This window comes from Lichenostomus cassidix, chromosome 9 (genome assembly GCF_008360975.1).
Source record: "Lichenostomus cassidix isolate B80296 chromosome 9, HeHo_3.0, whole genome shotgun sequence".
NCBI classification, from domain to species: Eukaryota; Metazoa; Chordata; class Aves; order Passeriformes; family Meliphagidae; genus Lichenostomus; species Lichenostomus cassidix.
The window spans coordinates 7,084,079-7,108,102 of record NC_139490.1 but is presented as its reverse complement, the minus strand read 5'-3'; the positions used below and the strand labels follow the sequence as shown (position 1 = coordinate 7,108,102).

The window sequence follows — 24,024 nt, the reverse complement described above, 5'->3', positions numbered from 1 at the left end:
TTAATTCCCCTCTCAAATTTCAGAAAATCATTCTCCAGTCCCAAGCATTGCATAGGGTCAGAGAAGGTCTAAGCATCTGCTTATCATCTTGCATGTCTCTTCAAGTAAAATGACTCCCCAATTGGATTTGCCTTTTGTGTTTTATAGTAGGTTATTTGAACATTATCAGGATTCTGCCTAATTTATAAAAATAAAGCCAAAATTCCCACAAAAAAGTGTTTGCTCATATCAGTTTCCACTCCAGAGACAAAAAGAACTGATTTTCAAAACTGTTATTTGTACTGTTGAGGGGTCAGCAAGATGTCAGGCCAATGCAGACATATTTGAAAAACATATTTACAAATAAGGGGAAGTGTTTTGGTTATCACTGCTGTGAAGTTTTCATGAGAAAAATCTGTGGGCAGATACTCTGTAGTGTAAACACATGTTATTAGTTTTTGCTCAAGGACAGCACCAAACAAATTAACATGAAGAGGCTAGTTCCTTTTTAATTTTTTTAAGGTAAACAGGCACAGAGTAGCTTAACTGTCTGTTCCTCCACTAACTGCACATGAGGCCACATTTCCAATAAAAACCTAAAAAAATGTTACTAGCACTTTTCTGGATTTGTAATTGGGGTAATATTGCGATAAATTGACTTGGAGTGTGAATATTTTTCTTTTAAAAAAACCAAACTCACTCACATTGTGCTGCCTGTGCTGACTCATCCAGTTGACTTGGCATATTCTCCATATCAGCCTCATACCTTTTTAAAAATAAACAAAACAAAAATTATTGGGGGATGTTCTACTTAGTGTCTGGTCACATACTTCTGGCAATAACACCTTGTACTTTTTTCATGTTTTTTCATAGAATGATCTCAAAGCAACAGATTACAATTATACCTCATCCATCCTAAGAAGCAGAGAAATCGGAGCAGCAGATACTCTGCAACCTTGAGGAAAAAAATCTCTTTGCAGGTTACTTACAGAAAGCAGGGATGAAACATAAGGTTTGACCCTCTCTTTCCATTTCTAACAGTACAGCTACTGAGCCTTCCAATGAAGGAAGAAGGAATGTTCAAATTTCTCATGAATTTAGGATTTCTTCAGATATTAGTGTTAGTTGGGAAAATCTTATTTCTTAACCCTTACATTATGGATAATTAATTCCTCTTTTCCTCCTCCCTAATTTTCCATCAGCACCACCCATTTAGTAACAGATAATTCTGTGCCTTTCTTCTTTTGACTACCATTGCTGCAATGATGAAGAGAATGAGTGAGGGGAGGAGTAAAGTAGAAAGTCAGGAATGAAAAGGGAGGGTTTGCATGGGGGGAGAAAGAGATGAAGAACAAGCAGAGGTCAAAGCAAAGAAGAATTAAAACAGGAAAAAACAAAGAAGAAAGCAAGAGAAATGGAGAACAGCCTAACAAACTTCTGATAGACTTGGAAATACCCTGGAGTGGTGACTCAAAGGTCCCTTAATCTTTCTGTTCCACATCACACCACGTATCCTCCACACCACCTACCCCCAGCAGGCTCAAGGAGCTTCAGGATGGGAGTATTTTGCCTTTGGGACTATAATAAAATCCCTGGACAGGACACTGAGCTCCAATCATAATTACAGATCTCTGGATAAAGTACAAACATACAACACTTATGTAACTATATAATTACAAACATTTAATGAAAATAGGAGCAGTACAGCCTGAGTGCTCTGGGTGAAAGAGGACCAGTGACATTTGTAAGAGAGCAGTGGCCAAGAGCTCTGCTCATTTTCAACTCCTGCCTGAAGTTTTTCAGTCTCAAATGCAGCCTGGACTACTCTTCTCTGGTGGAAGTTCCCAGGAGCACTCTGCAAAGATTACTGTATTTTTGTTTGTTTCTTAGATGAAATGAGATAAAGGCCCAAGCATCCACATATCCAAGGAAAAAACTGTCTAGCTGATATAAGCTTCTAAGAAACTAGAGGAAGAAAAGAGGTGGATTTGAGCTCAGAGAAAACACAAGAAATAAGCCATTTTTTTCCTGTTCTTGGGTTTGCCACTCCCTGCCTGAAGCATTGAGGAAAATATTACACAAGTGTCAGGCAATTTTCAGCTTTATTTATGCAAATTGACAAAAATCCCACCCAGTCAACAGCTCTACCCTTTATTCTAATTAAAAATCTGATTTTAATGCCTGATTTTCCGGCCACTGTGTGAAGTTGAACACCTCTGAATGTCGGGCAATGAATATCTCTTATTAGGCTTGCAAGATCAAGGGACATTAAAAAAAAATCCTTTCTTATGCCACTCTGATAAAAGTAGAGATGGTATGAATCAAGGAAATATGTTCATGAAATGACAACATGTAGTACTGATGCCTTCATTCCTGACAGCTTGAGCTATGTCTGTCTTTGCTCTGATCCAGTACAGCCATTCTTCTGCTTTATCCTTTGGAGATTTATCTAAAAAATATCCCTGTGGACAGAGACGATTTCTATAATACTGGATTGATCATTCCCTTCTGGTTTTAAAGTGGCAGAGACAAATAGGGGTTTTGGAACTCTTCCTCAAAGAGGTTCAGAAATGTGTTAGTGACATACATTTTGATTTTCTCCATGCTCTGCCACAGGCTCATTGTAAAAAACTGCCATATATGTTCAAGGCTATTCAGGACAGAACTTGGCATGTTAGAAATCAAAGTCCCAAGCCTCTGGAGAACAGAGCCAGGCTCCCAGGTGGAGATGTTCATAGATCACACCTTCTGTGGATCAGCATGGAAGCAGTGTGAAACTCAAACTGATCAGTAACCTCTGTATGCTTATAATCCTGTTTTAAAAAGGAAATTTAAAAGCCCTCACATTTTAGAAGGATCACATCCCTTCCAACCCTAACTATTCTGTGATTCTATTCAAAGGTCAGAATATAATGTTTTGGGTAAGGTGTATGTGCAGCAGATATAGATTAAAATGTTTATGTAACTAAAGAGGTAAAATGATCCTACCATTCCTCTCTTCAATTTTCCAGAGTGCTCTATCCAGCTTCACAGTTCCAGCCTCCTTTTGACTTATCAACAAGCTCTTTTACAGCTGTTAAGTTTTGCATTGATCAATGTAGGGTATTTCTTGTCAGCAAAAACCAGTCTATCCTTGAGCTACCAAGGAAATTTATACCCTGTGGCATGATCCTGAGCCTTCTTTCTTTTAATCTCTGAACAGTCCAGCCTTTTGTTTCTACATCTCTCTGTAACAGCTTTTTTCCCTGCTCACTCTTTCCAGCTGATAGGAACCCACAGCAAGCAGACTATCTCCTCACCCTCTGTGCTCAGGAGGAATAAATACAGGTTTAAAATTCTTGGTCAGTCTGCCTTGCTTCAGCACAGAAGGTCCCATTAACTGGACAGTTTCCAATCCACCAAACTCAATACACACATAATTATGTCTTTGCATATCAGACCTGGTTAATGTCTCTTTCAAAGTACACACAAACCTAATAGCAAACCACAAAAAAACCCATAATGAAGCTAAAGGAATGCCTAACCAATTTTTTTTGTTTCCAAAACTCTTCTGCATCCAAATCTATGCTTGAACAATGAATAGATTTACTTTTAAAAGCAAGTCAACAAATAGCTTTCTTTTACTGTTTCAGATACAATGTTATCTGTTAAAAAAAAAATCAAAGCACTTAAAAAAATAGAAGTCATACTTATAGGTTTTTTTTCCTTGGGAAAGGGGAATTAAACTATTAAAGGACACCTTGTTAAGTAATTATATAGCAACATCACTGTGCAATTAAATAGCCATCAGTCCCTGCAGCTGAGAAATTTCAGGTAATTATTCAAAGATAATTTAATAGGAGAATTACTGTATTCAAGAAAGCATTAGCTAGTAATCTACCTCAATTAAAGCAGCCAATTAATTTCAGCACCTTGATAATAGTTGCCTTTTGCAAAACTATCCTCCCCTACACACACACACACAAATCCTAAATTTCAAAATAATGATAGAAAAAGTGAATTTGGTGTATTTCAGCTTCCATAGATAACAATTCACTCCCAGAGAATTTTAAGTGCTTGTATACATTATGTTATTAGTGTGTATTACTCTTACTGGTTTAGTGCTCAATTTCACTGTGACTACAGATGGATTTGTGTGTTTGTAAGATGATTTAGAATGGTGAGAGGTATGGAGGAAACCTGCATAAAAGCAACAAATATTTGTATGCTCCTACCAAAACAGAACACAAAAAGCTGCCTAATAAATAAAAATGTGGTGAAGTGTCTTCAGGGGATGATGAGCCTCTTGCAGTGCATTGCTTGGTTGTGCTACTGTACATTCAGTGCAGACAGAAGTCATTAATCACACACAGATTCTGTGCAGAAACAAAAACCTGCATGTGCCACACAGCACTTGGTTACACAGCAAAATATTTTTTCAAGGTCAGTACACACTGACAGTTCTTTGATATGATGGCGAATTTGGATTCATTTATGAGCTGTATAGATGGTTAGTGAATTCATCCATTCTCTTTCACAGGAGAAAACAAAACCCAGATGTAAAACCCTCCAAACTTCACATCTGCAGTCATCTGAATATCTCAGAGCTATTGATCACTAACAGAAATTTGTCACAAACATGGACAGTAAAGCTCTTGTTGAAATCAGTCCATTTGGTCCTTAGAGCTGTTACTTTTTAAACAGCTGAAAGTCACACAAAATCTTTCCAACTGGGACCCCTGCCCCAAGTCTTTGTTTTGCTTCAGTGTTAATTCCAACAGGTTTTCAGTGTTTCCCTTACTGACTCATCAGTGGTGAATAAGTGTCCATTTAATTCAAGAGTATTCATCATTACCTGATCCATTAGCACTGTCCCAGAATTTAGAGAGGTATTCAATATGTCCTTGCCCATTGTGCAACCATTTTTAGCCTTAAATCCTAGTATTTTTCTATGAAATAATCATTTCAAAAAATTAACTGAATTACTTCAAGTGGTACCAGAATTTCTTCAAACTCATGACAGATTTGAATGAGTTTTATATATCCCTGAACATTTACTTGCTATAATCAGATTTCAGCTCTTTGTTATCTCAAAGTATCACTTCTGCTTAAGGCAATAGAGAAAGAAAAAACCCAAAAAACCACACCACCCAAACCCAAACCACAGGCAGATCCATTTTATATATCTCTATCTCAAAATCTGTGTATCATTCTCCACAGTGATATTCAACAAGGTACTTCAGAGCATATCTGTCTTAAATCACATTGATTAAAATAGGATTAATCATATAGCTAAAGCCAGACTCATCCTTAAGTATCTTGCCTTAGAGGAAAACAAAGATAGGTATTTCACTGACCACTGGTTTTCTCACCTCCTCATCTAGTGACAGATACAAGAGGCTGTATTAGGCACCATTGGTGCAGCTCTTAAGCCTTTGTGGGTGGTTGTGATCCCTGTGATGGAAAAATCTAATTTTTCTTCACTGTTGTAAAGAGGGTTGAGAAAGGATATAGCACCAGAGAGATTAGGCAAGAGCCCTAAAAGGCTCCCAGTGCAGTCTGTAGCAGTGATGAGCTGAACAGCAGGTAACTGGGGACCCCTGCTCCCCTTTTTCTCTTTCTCATACAAAGCACAATGATATTTCATACCAAGCTGAACAAATAGACCCAAAAACTACCATATATTGATAGGATTAGAATCAGAACTTATCAGGAAGCTGCATTGTAAATTATGCAACCAGAATAAGTAATTGACAATATTTACCATTGAGAGCTACAATTCTGTTGGCATCCAGAGTCAAATTATATGTGTATTAATCCCCCAATCACAAATTTACTCTCTGAACAATATAATCCAAGTGATTAGAGAAAGTAGAGATTCATCCAAAATAACCACAAGATACCTAAAGGATTTAATTTGATCCATCACAGTGCCACTTGCTGTTCTAATTATCATTTCATCTGGAGTTACCTGTAATTTTCTTTTAGTGCCAAAAAAATTGTACATTTTGTTTTCTTAACATTTAGTAGGAGTCTGCTATTAATCAGTCATTTTTCAACATTTAGAAAATTGTTCCAGGGATTTAGTACACATTTTATTAATGGACCATCCATGGCAGCATTATCTGCATAAAAGAGTCAGTAATTGATTAATAAAATATTAAATAATTTTAGTGTTAATAGGGGCCCCCTGAGAAGCTTCATCATCATCAGTCAACAGGCCAAATTCACAGACTCAATTAAGCACTCTGATAAATTGGAATCACTGAGATTCTTCTTTAGGACCATATATTATTTTACTACCTGTTTTGCATGAGGAAAGAGGGAAAAATAAGCTGAACCAGATATACACTGAGGTTTATGACTGCTAAGCAAATCTGGTTCAGCCAGGATTTTAATACCTGGGATTTGTTTTCTGCAGCTACTTCTAGTAGGCAAGAAAAAGGACATGTTAACCCTAATATGGCAGAAAGCAAAGGTGAGAATTTTGATCAGATTAAGAACATAATGCCACCCATCACTCTGGTTTTTCAGGTAGAAAACAACTCAGAGCTGTAAACTCAAAGGTTGAAATGCATCCTCTAAACAGTCCAGCTTTGCCTCAAAACTCCCACAGGAGGTTTTTTCCTTCATTCAAGCTGGCATTTGGAGAGATGGAGGGAGGGGCAGCAGGTGGCTCACAGGACAGAACATCCCTCAGTGTGCACCAGCAGGTTCTGGTCCTTCTGCACAAGTGAGAGTCAGCAAGGACTTCACTCAGAACCCTTTCTAAGGCACAACATTCATTCACAGGCAAACCACCACCATCACCTGCCATTTCACACCCCCAGTGAGCAAACCCCACGTGATGGGTTTTTATTGCAGTCAAGATCCAGGGCTTGGCACCAACGAATTGACCAAGATCAACCACAGGACAAGGAGCCCAGCAAACAAAGGACAACATCCTTGATGCAAAAGAAGGAAGAAGGAAGGGCTTAAAAAATGCAGCAGTTCTATAAGGGGAAAAGGCAAGTATTGGACCTGATCTACATTCTCTGCTGTGACTCATATAAAAGCTTATCCAACTTTGTATCCTCTCTGAGGGTAACCAGGAAGCTCAGGTGACCTATACAAAACCTGCAGCCTTGTTTCCCCAAAAACCTTTCAGCAATTCTCCCACCAGGGATCTCCCCACTCTGTAACAGGAAGGAATGTTCTCCACATCAATGCCTATGAATATATAAACAAACAGGCAGAGAGCATAAAGAAAACATCAAAATCGAAAAAAAAAATTCTTCAGTGAGTACAATGTACAGGACAGTGTGCAAGCACAGCAAACCAAAAATTAATTGCAGAAATTATTCACAGAATTGTTCCAATAGATTTAAGGAACTCATAGGCTGCTTGTAATTAAAGGTGCATAAAGAGGGTGATAATGAGGAAACCAGCTACTATAAACACTATCATCTTTACTGGAAACTTTAAAAATAGCTCTCAAGTATTTTCCAAACTGTAATTTGGGGAGCTAACTATGTTTATGATTAGACAACAGACTTCTCTAATATGGAAAGGAGGGAAATAAAACATAACCAAAAGGATAACAGCCCATACAGAGAGGTATTGTCCTAAATTGTAGTCTTCATGTCAGCAGTCACCTGTATGTGATCATGAACCCTTCTGCCCTGAGCACCTTTGATCCTCCCCTTTAGACAAAAAAAAAAAAAAAATCTAAACTTGTTTTTCAGAAAATTAGTAGTTCAGATTAAAATTCCCCCTGCAGCCAGGGATGCAGGGAGCTACCATCAGCAAGGCTGTGACTGATGGCTCCTATTCACTCCTCAGGAGATAGTGACACCTAATGTAGCTCCCAAAATCTAAACCCTAGAGGGAAAGTACACGTTTTTAAAGATCTTACCTGAATACTGATTCATCTCAGAATGATGGGGGGATCTTATTGCGACAGCAGTTGTGAATTTCAGAACTACTGAAGACAAAACAAACATCTCTGCCTCTCTGCTGTCAGTCAGGCACACCAAAATGAGTAGCATAAACACCCCCATTATGGGAAACAAATTTTTGTATGTTTATGTTATTTTTCTATGTTGATGTTATTATTGTTACTGTCACCACGAAAAGTTAGTAACACAATAAGAAAATCAAATACATTACATTCAGTCACCATAGAATTATAAAATGAGTAAAATTCAATAACTCTAGGAAAAATTATTTTCTCTTGAGATTAGTTGACAATCATCTTAATGTCTTATTAAATAAATAATATTTTATGGTGAAAAAGAAATGGGTCTCCATCCATTTTATAAGCTACTGTCTCTGTGGATCTCAGACTGCTGTTTTTAAGAAACATTGAACAGAAACGAACAACAGAAAATGCTTTGCCAAGTTATCAAAAACACTTACATTAAAAAGCCCTATAAAATCTAATCCTGACATCAGTAGGTTACAACTTTGCATGTCCCCAGGGCACTAAAATAATACTCTTTAGAACAGCAGGTGGACTATTTTAGACTTCAGCTTTCTAGTTCTAACAGGGCTTTTTAATTTTTTTTTTCCCCTGGGAATTAAGGATGCTAATCACAATCTCCAAATGTGCATTGCTGGGTTGTAAAAATATTAGACCACAAACTGACATGGCAGCAATGTATTATGCTGCTGTGAAGGAGTCCTAAATAGGAGAAAAACTCAAGATTCCAGGCTTGCCATCACAAAGGTCAATGTAATTGGCCACATACAGCAAAATCAAGCCCCATGTCTTCCCCTAGCCAAGGCGACTGCTGAGGAAGCCCTGTCTTCCTACTGGGATAAATGAAGTCTAAAGCAGGAGGAGCAGGAGGTTTGGAAATTTTGAAAGTAAAAATGTAAGGAACCCTAAAAATGATTTAAATTTATCCTTAAAGGTATTTTGCGATGAGTTAATGCCATTTTGTCTTAATTTTTGAGTGCTAATTATTCGAAATGTTTGATGTTATTTTTCAGTATTGATGTCTAAAAATTGTAATGCATTAGTGAGTAAAATATTTAATAATAATATTATGCATTTCAGTAAATACTTATTTTCCTCTTTAAATACATACTCTCCCTTTTAATAATATAGAGATCAAAGGTATTTAAATAATCCTTATCCTCTTAGACCTTAGCTCCACATGTAGATTCCATGGAGCTTGAGTAGGGTGCTGCATATGCTGTGGATAACTTCTTCCACATGGAAGAAACTTATCCCACCCAGATCTCAGCTTAAATTTAGCCCTGTTAAATTTAAGATTCTGTGGCACCCCATCCTGACTCAGGGGCTTCACCTGAATAAGGAGAAATCAGCTTTATTTTGATGATGAGATTATTTGTGGCAACCACATAATGTTGTCACCTGTAATTCCAAGAAAATAGATCTCAGTATCCAATGATCCTTACAATTCTGCACCACTTAAGTTCTTAATTATTCTTTCCAGTGTAGCTAGCTATACAGAGCAGTAAAAAAAAGGTTTTAAACCCCTCACTATTTATAGATTTATGTATATATAAAACAAAAGTCAAGGTAAGACACGTGAATAGCAAAAAGAAAAGAGTGGTAAAAAATGTCTTTCCTGTCAGATTGATTTCAGAAAAATCTTTATAAAGATGAAAATTTTCCAGTGCTGACAATACTACCACTGTACAGGAATTGTGAACATGGGGGAGCTCAAAGCACCATGAATGTTGTAAAATCAACATTCTGGTGAACCACTTCAATGGAGATAAGAAAGTAAGGAAAGCACAGCCTCTGTGGAGGAGGCATGTGCTGATTGATTTCTGTGTTAAACTGAATTTTTTAAAAATGGATTGGACAAGTAGACTTTTTGCTAAAGCAAAATGAACCAGAATGTTAATAGAGGGTATTTATGTGCATATACAGATATACATTGTCTCTATATGCATTTGTATATACCCATCCTAATACAAAATACATATTTAATTAATACAGTAATCAGCCTTCTGAGAACTACTGTAAACCAACAGAGTTTATTGTTGCATGGCTGTGTTGTATTCCCAGCCAGCTACAGCTACTGAATGGAACAAATATACTAAAAGTCTATAAACTAAATGACAACTCATTGATTAATACACAACTGCACTAATAAAGAGATGCATTTTGATTGTAAATTAATATACTCATGGTCACTTCAGACCTCCCTTGTTTAGTATCCCAAGCACTGGACACATACTGGAAGTTTGGTGGGATCAGACATAGCAAGATTGAGCAGGTCATCTCCAGTCCTTCAAGAGTCCTTTCTGCAGAATTCCCAAGAAATGTGTTTTGCTGCAGCTCTGGAACAAGACATGGTCAGGTACAGCTGTAGGCTGGCCAGGTTGGATGGGGACCAAAGCACACACAGCCAAACTATAAACCAATAGGGAAGTCAACTGCTGGGCTGTACTTAATGTATTTCTTCCTCTCTGTGCTTTAGATTTGTTGCACCATCACTTAATTAAGGTAAGCATTTAGGGTATAATGAGTTTGTGTTCTCTTGCTGTCACAGTTTAACCCCACGCAGCAGCTAAGCAGCATACAGCCACTCACTACCCTTTTCCTGGTGGGATGGAGGAGAGAATTGAAGTGAGAAAGTTGTAAGTTGAGATAATAGCAATTTAATAAGTTAAAAAAGAGAAAAGAATCATCATCTTCTTCCATCATAACATTATTATTAATAACAACAATGAGAAAGGCGGAGAACAAAGAGAATGAAAAATAAAACCCAAAAAGCCATGTGATGGAAATGGAAACAATTTCTCACCACCACCTGACTGATGTCCAGCTTACCACTGAGCAGCAGCCCCCTGCCAACCTCCCCTCTAGCTTTACTGCTGAGCATGGTGCCATATGGGTTGGGATGTCCCTTGGGTCAGTTGGGGTCAGCTGTCCTAGCTGTGTTGCCTCCCAAACTCTTGTGCTTCCCAAGGAGGCTCGCTGGTGGAATGGGGTGAAGAGCAGAAAAGATCTTATCTCTGTGCATGCCCTTCTGAGCTGCAACTAAAGCACTCCTGTATCATCAACACTGTTTCCAGCAAATCCAAAACTCAATCCCATACCAGCTACCACGAAGAAAATGAACTCTATTCCAGCCAAAACCATCACACGTGCCTGGTGCAGTCTCCAAGTTAGAAATCACAGTTACAAGTTTTGAGTGAAAGGCTTGTAGGATTAAATGTTCACCACTCCTTGGGAACTACATCTCATGGTTCTTCCGTGGATTCTTCAGGAGTCCACAGAGACTAATGAGAATGGAGGAGGGAAACAGGCAGCAAAACCCATAACAAAACCATAAACACCTTTAACATAACAAACTGGTGCAAAAGACTAAACAAAGACTAAAAAAGTTGACTATCAAACACAACCTTGCCAATGAAAAAGCATGTTCCATAACTTCTTTGGAATAGAGGCTGGATTTATAACTTGACCAAAAATGATGCATTTGAGGCAAAACAGTAAAGACTAGTCTTGGATTTTCTTCTGAGTCACATAGGGTCGCATGAGCAGATTTTGTTTAGCCTAGGCCAAGATTCTTGCTGTCTGTAGCTTGTCTCAATGGCAAGAAGAGATCCAGCTTTACTGGGAACTGAATATTTGAGAAACAAATTTCTTCTTAAAACTGCCATAGCTCAATAAATGAATCATCCAACAAAGACAAAATTTGCTTTGATTGTGCATAGAGTAAACTCAAAAAGAAAGTTTAATCCTACTCCACATACAGGTTTAACTCGGAGATTTGTCTTTGGCAGGTATGAGAGACTTTTTTAAAAAAAGAAACAAAATTAAAGATCCAGTTGTACTGTAAATATTTTGACCTCACATGGGCCACCAGATCCCACAGATCCCAGGTTCATCAACACAACAGAACCTGTTGAAGTCTCTCACATCCCATGCCTTTGAAATCAAATGCTGATTCCCTGCTTTGGGCTTAGTAAATCAATAGTGGTGAAAATAACCATTCCAAAAGGGAAAATCCATGAATGATCTCTCCAGAAGATGAAGGGTGAAGGATCTTGTTGTGTAGCTGGATATGAAGTGCTGTCAGTAGTAACTACAACTATGAACACCGGCAGCAAAGCCCTAACCCAGCTCTGCCTTAGGCAGATACATGAGGAACGAGAAAACATCCTCAGGAGCTTATTTTCTCCCCCAGCACATTCAAACAGCAGCACAGAAAGATCTCTGACAAATTAAGTCTTGCATTAATTCTGAGTAAGACTGGTCACTTGATGTAAGAACATGGTGAATTCCCCAGCCCTGATGGGGTAGGGCAGCTGCCAGTGGGTAAATGCAGTGAGATATAAATGCCATTTAAACAGGCAATGAGGGGCATTTAGGATGTTGCTACAGGCTGGCTTTTACCACAGCACTCCTGTTGGCATAAAAGCCCTGGGCCAGCCATGCTGATGACAAGTCCTTTTCTGCACCCCTTTGGAGAGTTATCTGCTTGTAAAAGCCTCCTATGTCAAAGAGGTTGAAGGAAACACGTGGCATAGAAAGCTTATGAAAAGTAGGGAGGGAGAGCAAACAAGGAAAGCAATGGAATAAAACCAAGATCCCATCTCATCTTATACGCTAAAGAAATAATGTCTTTTCTAAATTACGTGCAGACTTGTTTCCATTTTCATATTCTTTACTGGGGTTTTTTTTGGAAGCTACAGAAAATGAGCATAAGAGACAAAAAAGTACTTCGCCCTGCAGGAATACAAAAATTGTAAAAGCACAGGCAGCACTACAGAGGAGCAGTGCCATTCACTCACAAAGAATTTTGTGCATGTAGATGGCTGATTAATTGCTGGCCTGCCTAGACGAAGCTGCAACGAGCCAGATACTGTCAGCATGCCATCTGTTACCATGGAAATGCACAATGTTCCTGTTTCTGACAAACCCTTGAATACTGGATAGATTGTGCCATATGTAAATAAGGCAAATTAGTTTTCCTATATCTTCCAGACAAGGTTAAACTAAAAGAAAATATATCTGTTTATATACTGTAACCTCCAAGATGCGAACTAGGCAAACCTTCCTTCTTTTTTTCATAAAAATCTCATTCAATTTGTTGTTAAAACTGAAACAGTGTGGACTAGCACTAAGCAGCATAAAATTAATTCCCAACCAGCAATGTTTACAAAAGCACTAAAAAATATGCATATTCTGTACGCATGCTACATTCACCATGATTGTTGGGGTTTTATTTTCTTTTTTTTTTCATTTCTCCCCAGTTGAGACAATGTTATTGAAACAATACATAGAAATAAACAGGGAACTTTCTCAATCATACAGTGCTATTTGGTGTAATTTATATAATTTAATCAGAAATTTTTTAAGAGATTCTATAGATTTTAAACATGGAGACATTTATTTACTCACTTGAATAATAGTAGCTCATTGATAGCTGAGGCACATTATCTTAGCTCCACTACGTCAGAGGAAATGTAGTAGTTTGCACATGCTCAAGTTTTACAAACTAAAGCTTAACCAGTTACTCCAAAAATTGTATTGTCCTGAAAATAAAAAGATTCAGTACTTCAGACTTGGATTAATTTTGTGATTTTTCAACTGTACATTAAACTAAAAACAGAGTTCAAACCCAGCAAGAAGTGTATTGAGCACACTCACTGGGAGCACAGCACACCATTTAGGGTTGCTGTGAGCATTGGGACACACTCTGTTACCTGTACAGATCATCTTTGAACAAGAGCCCTCTGCAAAACACACCTGGCTCACTGTGCCTTTATCCTGAGACACATCTACTCCCACAAGTGTAAGGCTGCTATAACTATACTCTGCTGCAGTATAAAGCCTATGGAATTAAATTAACACCTCCCTCTTGCCAGTTAGCTGTGTAAAGTGAGTTGATAAAAAGGAGCATGTTCACAATATCCCCCTAAGAATATATATCCCCTGGGATAGATTGGAGCTCTTCTGAACCATTAAATAAATGCAAGTCAAAATTGTTTTAAGAGAGTGGAAAAGCATACGGGGGTTGTAAGATTGGAGTAGCACCATGGTGTGCCTTAAGGCACTTTCATTTGATGGACTTGTATTGTTACTCAGATTTTCTGTTTTCACTATGCACCCTTATGGGGTAATGTGACATTCTGATATACTGCAGATGATACTGTCTAAACTAGGGTACAGAAATGGCACGGGTCCCCCAATTTTTAACTTGCTGCTTTTTAAATGCAGGCTTTAGGGGTTCTTCACCCCCCTGACAAATTCCTTTTGTGGCTTTCAGCATGGAGACTGATAAATGGTATAACGATAGCTGAGCAAAATGAACAGGCAGCTGTATATCAATATTTCCCTGATGTGAGAATTAATCAGTAGCTCCAGTAACAATAAGGTTATCATGTTCATGTTAAATGCATTGTGCATTTTAATATATTCTTTATACAGTCCTTTTGTTGCTGTGCAACTTTGCACTGCTATGAAATATTACTTCTAAAAACCACGCAACTACCTATCAATCTCCAATATAAATTTGCTCAGAACATAATAATCAAGTTTGAACAAACACACTTTATTCCACACAGTGTCACAGAATCTGAGTCCCAACAGTCCAGAACTTCACAAATCAAAACTTGTTAAGTGAAAGTAGGGCCTAAAAATAGTAAAAGTTTGCATAAAACATACTCTAGAAGTTTACAAGCCCCATTTTTGCAGAATAAAATTAAGATTCATCAATCTTCACAGTAGCATTTGTGGGATCCGTGCCAGCTGATTCTCTGACATTGGCTTCTTCCCACAGCAGCATCAATGCCTTGGAATTCTGCCCTTCTCTTCCTCCCTGGGTGTTTTGAATGGAAGAAAATATAGGGGACATGGTACTCATCAATTTAAATCATGCTGCCTGCCCAGGTACAAGAATGGAATTCAGAATTTGAAGAAAGGAACACTGATAGGGAGTATGAACATGTAGAATAATTTTGGAAAAAAACCAGTTATAGGTAAGTAATATTATTCCTTCTTTGAATGGCTTCTAAGCAGTCCTACTTATGAAACAGTGTGAAAGCATTCCCTGATAGTTTCTCATCTAAGCAAACTGACAATGGCACACTATTGAAGCAGCAAGCAGAGTTCTGGTTTGCCAAACTGAGCCACTGAATGAGGTACTATGTGCTAGTGTTTTGTCAATGTGAGAGCAGTGTTCAAATCTTGGAGAAAATTCAGCAAGGATGAGTCTAGATCCCACCATGTCAGTCACATTTGCTCCATGAAATATGATTTAATACTGAAACAGAAAAGAAATATTAATTTATAGCTCTTTATATGGACCAATCAACTTCACCTAATCTAATTATTTGCAAAACACATAAGAAAACTGACTTGGATTTCATGTGGAATAGCACAAACAATTTAGCATGGCTTTTACCCAGTGTGGTGAAGCAAAAGAAAAAGAATTTTCATTTCACGATAACACTTCAATTTTTATCATGTCTTAATACTGATCCCATGCACAATGCTGACAAACTAAGATTATTTATGTTGTTTTGTTACAGAGAGAACCTAGGGGACACAAGGCAAATATTACTGCCCAAAGATAAGATAAATCAATAAAGTATTTCTTTTCAAGGACTCCAGTTTTCCACAGGTGTTTACTCCAGGATCTCTTTTCTCTTTCATTTACTTTGTTTCTCAGTCATTGGTTACCCTTGTGATTCTGGGTGAAGGATTTCCCTTTGGAGACTCCAGTGCATCCGCTTTTTCATTATCTTTTAATTCGTTGCTAGGGATAAGTTCAGTTCACGATTTCCAATCTTCCCATATTTATTCTCAAGTCTTTGTGCTCTTCCTGATGATTTCTACAAATCCATGAATGTAGTCTAGCAGATTTTTGGACCAGATGAAGACAACTAAAATGAATACTCTATATTCACACAGAGAAATATATATTGTTATGTATGCACTGATCTCTGGGAAGGACAGTGACGAGCACATGGCAAACTTTTTGGATAGATCTGCTTGGCCACAACATCCACCCAACAGAGTTAAGAGTGCTCCATCATTCTCTGCTGTAATCAGCTAAATTCAAGGGGAAGCAGAATGAGAAACTGTGAAAAAGCTCATGTGAGGAATTACCCACTGGGCTATAAAGATATGTACCTTTGACTCACCTTAACAATGCCTTTAGTTTTGTATCTGCTGTGTGATGGCATATAAAACATAAAATCTAAAATCCTAAAAAGGCTTAAAACCTAAATGCTGATCCTTGGTAAGTCATCAGTGTTATTATAATGTTAATAGGGCAATGTCAATTCATGTCTGATGAGCACTGAACACTTTAATGTTCCAAGGGCAGATATAACAACAAAAAAATCCAACACCCCTCAAATTTTGCAAATTATTTCCAGTGATAGATTAACAACCACATTAACAGAACTTTATAAGTCAGACTCTTACATGCATTACTCTGTCAGCATCATTCCCCACTGAATTGTCACAAGACTCCATACATGAGCTCTCCCAAGAACATATTCCATGTTACTTTTTATTTTGTGGTATTTTGTTATTCAGGATTTTTAATAAGAAAAGTGTGTGACAGTACCTGCAAATACTACTATTAACCAAAGAGCTGTAAATATCCATAAATGCCACAAAATGTAACTGCTGCTGTTTCTGTTTATTCAGGAAATTTTCATTTTAAGCCTCAGAAATAAATGTGTTCCATCATTACTAGGGGTCCAGCAGAGAGGAAAAAAAAAGGCAGGGAAACTCCAAGGCATAGGTTTAAATCCATCTTTGTGTCTTCCTGCCTGGAAGAGTAAATAATGTCACCTCCAGTAACAGAGTGACATGCAACTTTCAATTTACTTTAGGGTAAGATCCAAAAGAGCCTCCTAGAATCTAATACAATTATTTTTAATCCATCTGAAAATGAGTAGCAGGGAAAGCTGACAAAATTTAAGGGAATTGATCCTCCATCTCCTTAAGAAGCACCTGTACCTCAAGGCAACAGCACTTCAGCGTTGCCAAGGTTTCTATAAGGTGTTCTTGATAGTCAGGGAGAGCCCTGACATGTCAAGGTGCAGAGCTGATTAAATTTATTATATTCACCTGATCAGTCAAGAAAACCAATATTGGTTACAGCATAAGCTTTGCATCCTGATTCCCATTTTTATCCCAACTCTGTCACTGACCTCCAGTATGATTTTGGCAAATCCCCTCCCCTGTTCTCCCACTCCTATTTGCCTGCCTCTTGACAGTATAAAATCATTGGGAATGGGAGCATCTCATCTCTGTTTCTACCAGGGCAGCATAACTGAGCTCCAGCCACTGTTTAGACATCAGCAGTTCTGTAATAAAAACAGCTAAAGACTACAAACAGTTTCTGCAGGTCTTTCTGGACTTTTAACCCTCCCAGCACCACTCTGTAGTTTGCAAGTGTAGCTGAAGTTCTGCTCTGATTTGGTTGGTTTTTACTTCTGCCCACATATTTTATCCTCTTCCAACAGCTTCATTGTTTTGCTGGTGTCAAGACTGAACACTTAAACAGAGGCATGGAGATTTAGGGTTGGAGGTGAACTATTTACCCAAACTGATAAGCTGGGTTAACCACTGATAACCACAGGGTTTTATCAGTAGCCAGAAGTGCTCAGGATGACTCACTCCTTGTTGCAGTGAGCTTGTTGAACAGGGAGCACCTAGACCTTCCAATTCAATTCAGAACTTTAAAGAGATTTCCTTGTTGTGTGTTCATGCTCTTCTACTCCACTTTTTGGTATAATAGCATGGGATAAGAAATAGTAGCTAAAACCAGAAATATATATAAAATTTACAAGAATAAAACCAGTTTGCTTTGAAAATTAAAAAAAAAAAAAAAAAGCAACAGATAAGTTAAAACAAGGTTCACCAAATAGGGATATTTTTTCTGAATTTCAGGTTTCCTTAAAGGCTTTATACAGTCCCATCACACCTGCCAACAATTGCAGTAGCATTGCCCACATCTTGAAATCCTCATGTCACATAGTAAATAGGCAGCTAAAATGCCCAAATGATAAATCCTCCAGCCCATGAAGCTAAGAATTAATGGTAAATAATTAAAATAGCTAGGAGTTACTAACCCAAATATATCTTTCTAAATTTCCATAATCTCATAACACTCAGGGAAAAGAAACATTAGTAAATCTTGCAAATTTTTCAGTCTCTTTAAATTTGCTGTGAGTTTGATGTATCTAGCTCAGTGTGTTTCCTAATGTATGTTAACTGATAATCATTTTTGTTATCAGCTTAATGCTGGAAAATTGACTTTGACATCTATTATTCAGCTATCCTTCAGCTCAGATGAATAATCAATTACATGATCAATTATTGGATAGCAAAATCTGTGGTGGTTTGCTGGTTAGACAGCATGAAAATTAGTTCTATTTTTGCCACCTCTTACAGCCTGTAAAATGATATATAGAACACTTCAGTGGAAGATTTTGTACCGTATGTGGCTTATTTATTCTACAAGTGTCTTACACAGAATTCAGAGACCTGGGCAAGGCTGGGTCTATTAGCAAAATATGTGCCTAAAGAGAATTATCCTTAAGGGTATGACCCATCCTCCTGGCAAAATCCTAATCCTCAAAAAGCCTGAGTTCCCACAGAAGAACAGATCTTCACCTGGGACCAAAGATCACAGTCAGGTTCAATAAAACTCTCAGGGAAACCGTAAGGAAAAAAGCAGTATCTTTTAATAAAAGACTGAAGGAGGTGAAAATTAATTTCAGAAGAAGAGTTTTCCATTCTTCAGGTGTAGCAAAAAATCCACAACCATGAGAATAATTCTTCAAGATAGAAAAGCATTCTGAACACTCAATTACAAAATGCCTTGGCTCCTATGATAGAGCAAACTCGACATAGTTTTGCAAACTGCTCCAAAGACAAGGAATACATCTCACAAAATCCCAGAGCCAGACCACTCTCAGAGTAGAAAGACTGGAAGTTCTGGCTAATGCCCACAGGAAAAAAATCAATCCTGGTGCCCAAAAGAAAAGATAATCCAAAATCTTCTGCTCTGTCTTCATCAGTCCCTGGGCTATTTGCTAACACATCATGGCTGGAAAATCAACTGTCATCAGTGAAACTGGTGCAAGAAACAGTTCTGAAGACTGTGCCCAAGAGAACTTGCAACTCTTTTTTCTTTACTGCAGAGCATTTTGAGAACACCCAGCTGTGATGCTCTTCACCTGTGAGAAAAATGCTTCAAATGAGTTCTGCATGGCTCAGACTTCACATGGATGTGTCCAGCAGCCATCAGAGATCCTGCTTTCATAAGATGACTCTTCTCCTACAAACTTCATGAGTGATTAAAATCAAATAGCTGGGAAAATCCCAAGGGCTAAATGGATGCAGTAACATTGGAAATTATATTTAGGACACAGTTCAAAGGTGTTCTTCCAAGCTGATGAAAATACCAATGACTTTCTCAAAAAAAATCTGATATAGAGGGAAAAGTTTACTTCTTCCGGCAACACCTTCAAAGAAATTGTCCCATGAGTGAAAGATGACAATATAAGGAATAAGCACAAAGGAGCTGCTCACAAGGACATGAATTTCAGTTCAGTCAAGTACCACAGAAGAATAGGATGTACATTTCTGTCCATACAGATATTTGTGTTTCCCACAGGAACTGCGAGCTACGAGCTCACCTGATAGCTACTGCTGAGATGAACAAAACCCCAGCATTTGTGTCCAAACACACATAGATTAGCTGGAATTACAAATTCTCAAAGCACTGGATAGATGCTGAATTAAGCCTCAAATCATATCTGCCTTAGATAAGAGAAAAAAGCCCACAGCCAACTGACTTTCCACCAATAGAAGGCCAACAAAGCACTTGAAGTGTTTGTCAGATAAAGTCATTTGTTACTAAGCAAGCAATAGTCACATGGTACTTGAGTTATGGTCAGCAAACTATTGAGATATTAATGAAGAGTAATATATTATTAAAATATTGATAAAATATATGGGAGATTTATTACAAAATTTAGTTTTTACACTTTAGTTGTGCCAGTGATCTGCACCAGCTTACAGGTTCTTATACTCAGAAGTGCACTAGGAATGAAGGAAATGAAAGAGGCAACAATAATCCTGGAGGGGAAAAAAAACGCTGAGAGGTCAGGGGATTCCAGTGCATGATGAGATAAGGTAGATTAGTTATAATTTCTTCAAAAAGAAATTCACTATATACTATATACTATATTCACTATATACTATAAAATATACTATATACTCAACAAATAGCCCTTCAAGCATAGAAAGAATGTAGTTTTCTATTAGGATCTGTTTGTAAGAGAGAAGAATAATTACACATCCCCCTTTTTCAGCCAATAAACATCCAGGATAAAGTGCATTTTAGTGTCCTAAATCAATAACCATGTTGGTTATGCACATAACACTAAGCAGAAATTATTCAAGAGTTGATGCTTTCTCAGAAATTACTCCAGATTATTAGAGGAATTTCCATATACACGTATTTTGTTTATCCAAAACACTTAGAGAATTCCCTCTCATCAGCTGTAGCATGAAAGAATTTTAGCACATCCCAAGCATGCTAACTAGCTGCAGCTACAATGTATTATTGCTTCCTATTATTCTATTTATGAATCCATTTAATATTGCTCATCGGGTTCATGACATGGGATCTCATTGCAAGTAGCTCTTTCTGAGCTCCAAAGCAGTTGGGACTGTGGGTCCTAACTCAGCTGCTCCACTCCAACCCACCACTCCAAGGAGATGGGCAGGACCTCTGCTGCAGGACAAACATCATGGCCAAAGGCCACCAACAAACCCATGGCTGGAAAACACTTGCTGGGAAAAAGAAAGGATCCAGCAAAAGGCAAGGTGAACCACGTCCTTCTATAGAGCTTCCCTGACAAATCCACCAGCTGCTGCCAGCAGAGTCACATCTGGAGCAGCTAAACTCTCAAATTTTACTTTTCCTGTACCTAGTCAGCAGCCAAATCTCAATGGTTGTGTCACACACCTCTCTCCTGCCCTCTGCTGAAGGAAAGCAGAGTGGTAACTCCACTGCAACATCACCTGGCTCTTCCTCTCACGCTCTGGAATTTCACCTAAAGCAGGCAGAAAACTCTGCTTCCTAGGCTGCCTGCAGCCTGCATTCTCCAGCTACTAAAGACAATGTCATGGTCTCCTGCACTGAAATTGGATGCTGCTGAACAAAAGGAAATGTCATTCTGCCCCATCAGTTTGGATCACCATTTTCCTTTTCCGGTCAGGACTTTTTCCTGTTATTCCAGTGGAGCCAACTTTCCCCTTTTGTCTCAAAACACTTCGATTCAGATTCCAAATTAGCAACCACGTACTCTCTACAATCATCTGCACCATCTGTGGGACAGATAAAGCAAAGTCCAAGATATAACAACCCTCACACTTTTGTAACCCAGTGAAAACTTCTGAATCTGGGTAAATCAGTAGCTTAAAAATTATTTATTGTCTATAAAACAAATAAAATTAAGTTACATATACTTTTCTTAATGTATTAGTTTTAATTATTTTTCTACAGAGTTAGACTTGGATTTGGACAAAAATACCTTCTGGTACTTTCACACATGTAAGTAGATGTTATTTAATGTCCATTTTACAACAGAATAAAATTAAAATCATTCCTTCAAAAAAGATGTTTTCTTTAAGAACACATACCTCAGGTCTACATAAGATTTCTATTCATAAATTTGCCTCCTTAGGCCAAAGATCAAAAATTAGTGATGGTCCACAACATGCAAAGCTTTAAAAAATGTCACAGTCTTTCATTTTCAGCATAAGAAATGGGCAACTTGTTCAGGGCAAATACTTGTTTGAACTGAGGATTTTATTATTAATCTCTGAAGACTGCTGAATTTAGGGTCACAGTAAGGGTTGATTAGGTACAAGGTGCACAAAGCTCTCCTCTGTCAATGCTATTGAATGAAGCAAGTAATTTAGATTCAGAATTGGTCTTGGATTGAAGCTCACTCCATTACCGACCATTTTCAATTTCAGCTATACAATAAACATCAAGCTCAGCAAGGAAATTAGTACATTTGGTAATGTATTGGGAGAGATGGGTGGGTCTCTGACAAGATGACACTTATCACCAAAGCTTCAGTTAATGAAACCCTTGAGTGGTTTCTGCGTTTGACATATTTTGACATTTTTTGAAATCACATCCAGCGGGTTTTTTTACCCCACAATGTTGTTCTTTATGAGAAAAAAAAAAATCTATCTATCTTTAAAATGAGTACTGCGTACTGCAATATTATTGGAAAAAAATTAAAGAGACTGCATAGAAGGCAGGGGGGAAGAGAATCTGACTTCCTTGAAATGCAGAAAGTAGAGCAGAATGCACAGTATTTAAACTGAGGAGATGCCAATGCTAGCACATTTTCAGAAGAGAGCTTAGATTTCAACAGGCACATTTGCCCTTAGTCTGTTTGCTCAGAAAATGCCATAAACTGTAACAGGAAGTCTGTCTTTAGTGTGACTGCCCAAAATGCTTAAACTTAATTTGTTCACTGTTGTTTTTAACTTACCCACATAAAAATTACCATAAAGCCTCATAGTAGATTTATCATTAATGAGATTAAAATGATAATTCCTCTTATAACCTGAACCAGCAAAACAAATTTTGGTTTATTTTTGTTTAGTATTGTGCTCTTCATTTTTATTTGTTTGAAATAATGAGAACAAAGAAGATAACTAGTTATAAACCTCGAGCAAACTTACTGTACAAAACACACCAAAATAAGTGCAAAAACGAAGGCAAATTAGGAGACAGAAAGGGAGAATGAACAATTGCTGGCCTAAAAGTAGCTCTCTCGAGTTGATGACCCAAAACCACCACAATAGCTCTCAGATCACTTTAAATGCTGCTTTGTAGCAATGTGGCACCTACAATGTATGACTAGAATTAAAAAGGGTCAGAAGGGACAGAAGACTTAGAGATCACTAATTCTGAGCGGTTTGATATTTACTCTTTAGCTTTTCTGAAAGCCGAGGGAAATTATTATGGATTCATATATTTCAATCTCACACAGCTCTATTATTATTCATTTTTTCATTCAGAGCTGAGAGAACAATTAAAACAAAAAATACAAAGCAATTTAAACAGGGACATTCCTGAACTCTACTAGACCTACAAGGCAACACTTAGAGCTCCAGTTCCTATCCGGGTGGTCCCTCCCAAAGACTTTTTTCCAACACAAGTGGGAGGTCACCTTGAAGATTTCAGGGACAGGGATTGTATTGTACAGGATACATACTCCTGAAGAGTTGCATTGTGTTGCAATGCAATTTTTATTTAAAACCTTGCCCTCCCCATGACTCTGCTCTAAGCATTTCCCTTGCCTCCCTCAGTCAAAGTTTAAGGTGGCAGAGCAAGTACCATGTGTATTTGTGCCCTCTTGAAACCCTAAGGAGGGGAAAATAGAAGAAGATATCTTCTGAACCAAAGGAATCCTGTATCACAAAAGAGTTAATGATTATTTCTCTAGCTTTAGAGGATTTGTTTTGCTTTGTTTTGTTTAAACTGGAATCGTTTCCCACAATACTGTGACCAAAATCTGCCATATCCTACTGCGTCTTTGGATCTTTCTGACCTTGTTTCAGCTTACACATCAAGATGAGCTCAAGCTACTCAGGCTGCAAAATATCAGTATTGTTAATATTTAAGTCTCAGCAGCACCCAAAAGATGCACTATTCCAAGCACAGTAGTACAATAGCTCAGATTACTCTGGGATTCCAGAAAGTTCACTTACAAGTAGGCCATGTGCTCTACCCAGGATGTGTAATGTGTAAAAAGCCAGGAGGAATCCCAAAGACAATTCAAGTAGTCCCAGGTCTGCATTTCAGCATTGGAGAGGTTTAGATGTAGATTTTGAAACCTGACCCACTATTTTAAGGCAATAGAGGTTTGAAAGAAAAGCTAGACATTACTTGGCTGGGGTTTTTGTCCTGCCTATGTTCAAATAATCAGAATAAGAAGAATTCACAATTTTACTGGGCACTTGGGAAAAATGGAACTGAAGAAATAGTTCACACATCTTCCTGCAATCTCAAAAGCAGGAGTGCTTGCATC

The 24,024-nt window shown here is 37.9% G+C and overlaps 1 protein-coding gene across 1 annotated transcript in view; it reads right to left on the bottom strand.

Moving 5' to 3' along the window:
- The window catches only part of LOC146433140 (uncharacterized), a 263,924-nt gene that overhangs the window by 147,220 nt on the left and 92,680 nt on the right, over window positions 1–24,024 (bottom strand). Inside the window, exon 3 of the mRNA XM_085069112.1 lies at window positions 684–745. Coding sequence (XP_084925238.1) covers window positions 684–743 — 60 coding nt within the window. The 5' untranslated portion in view covers window positions 744–745. The remainder of the gene's footprint in view (window positions 1–683; window positions 746–24,024) is intronic.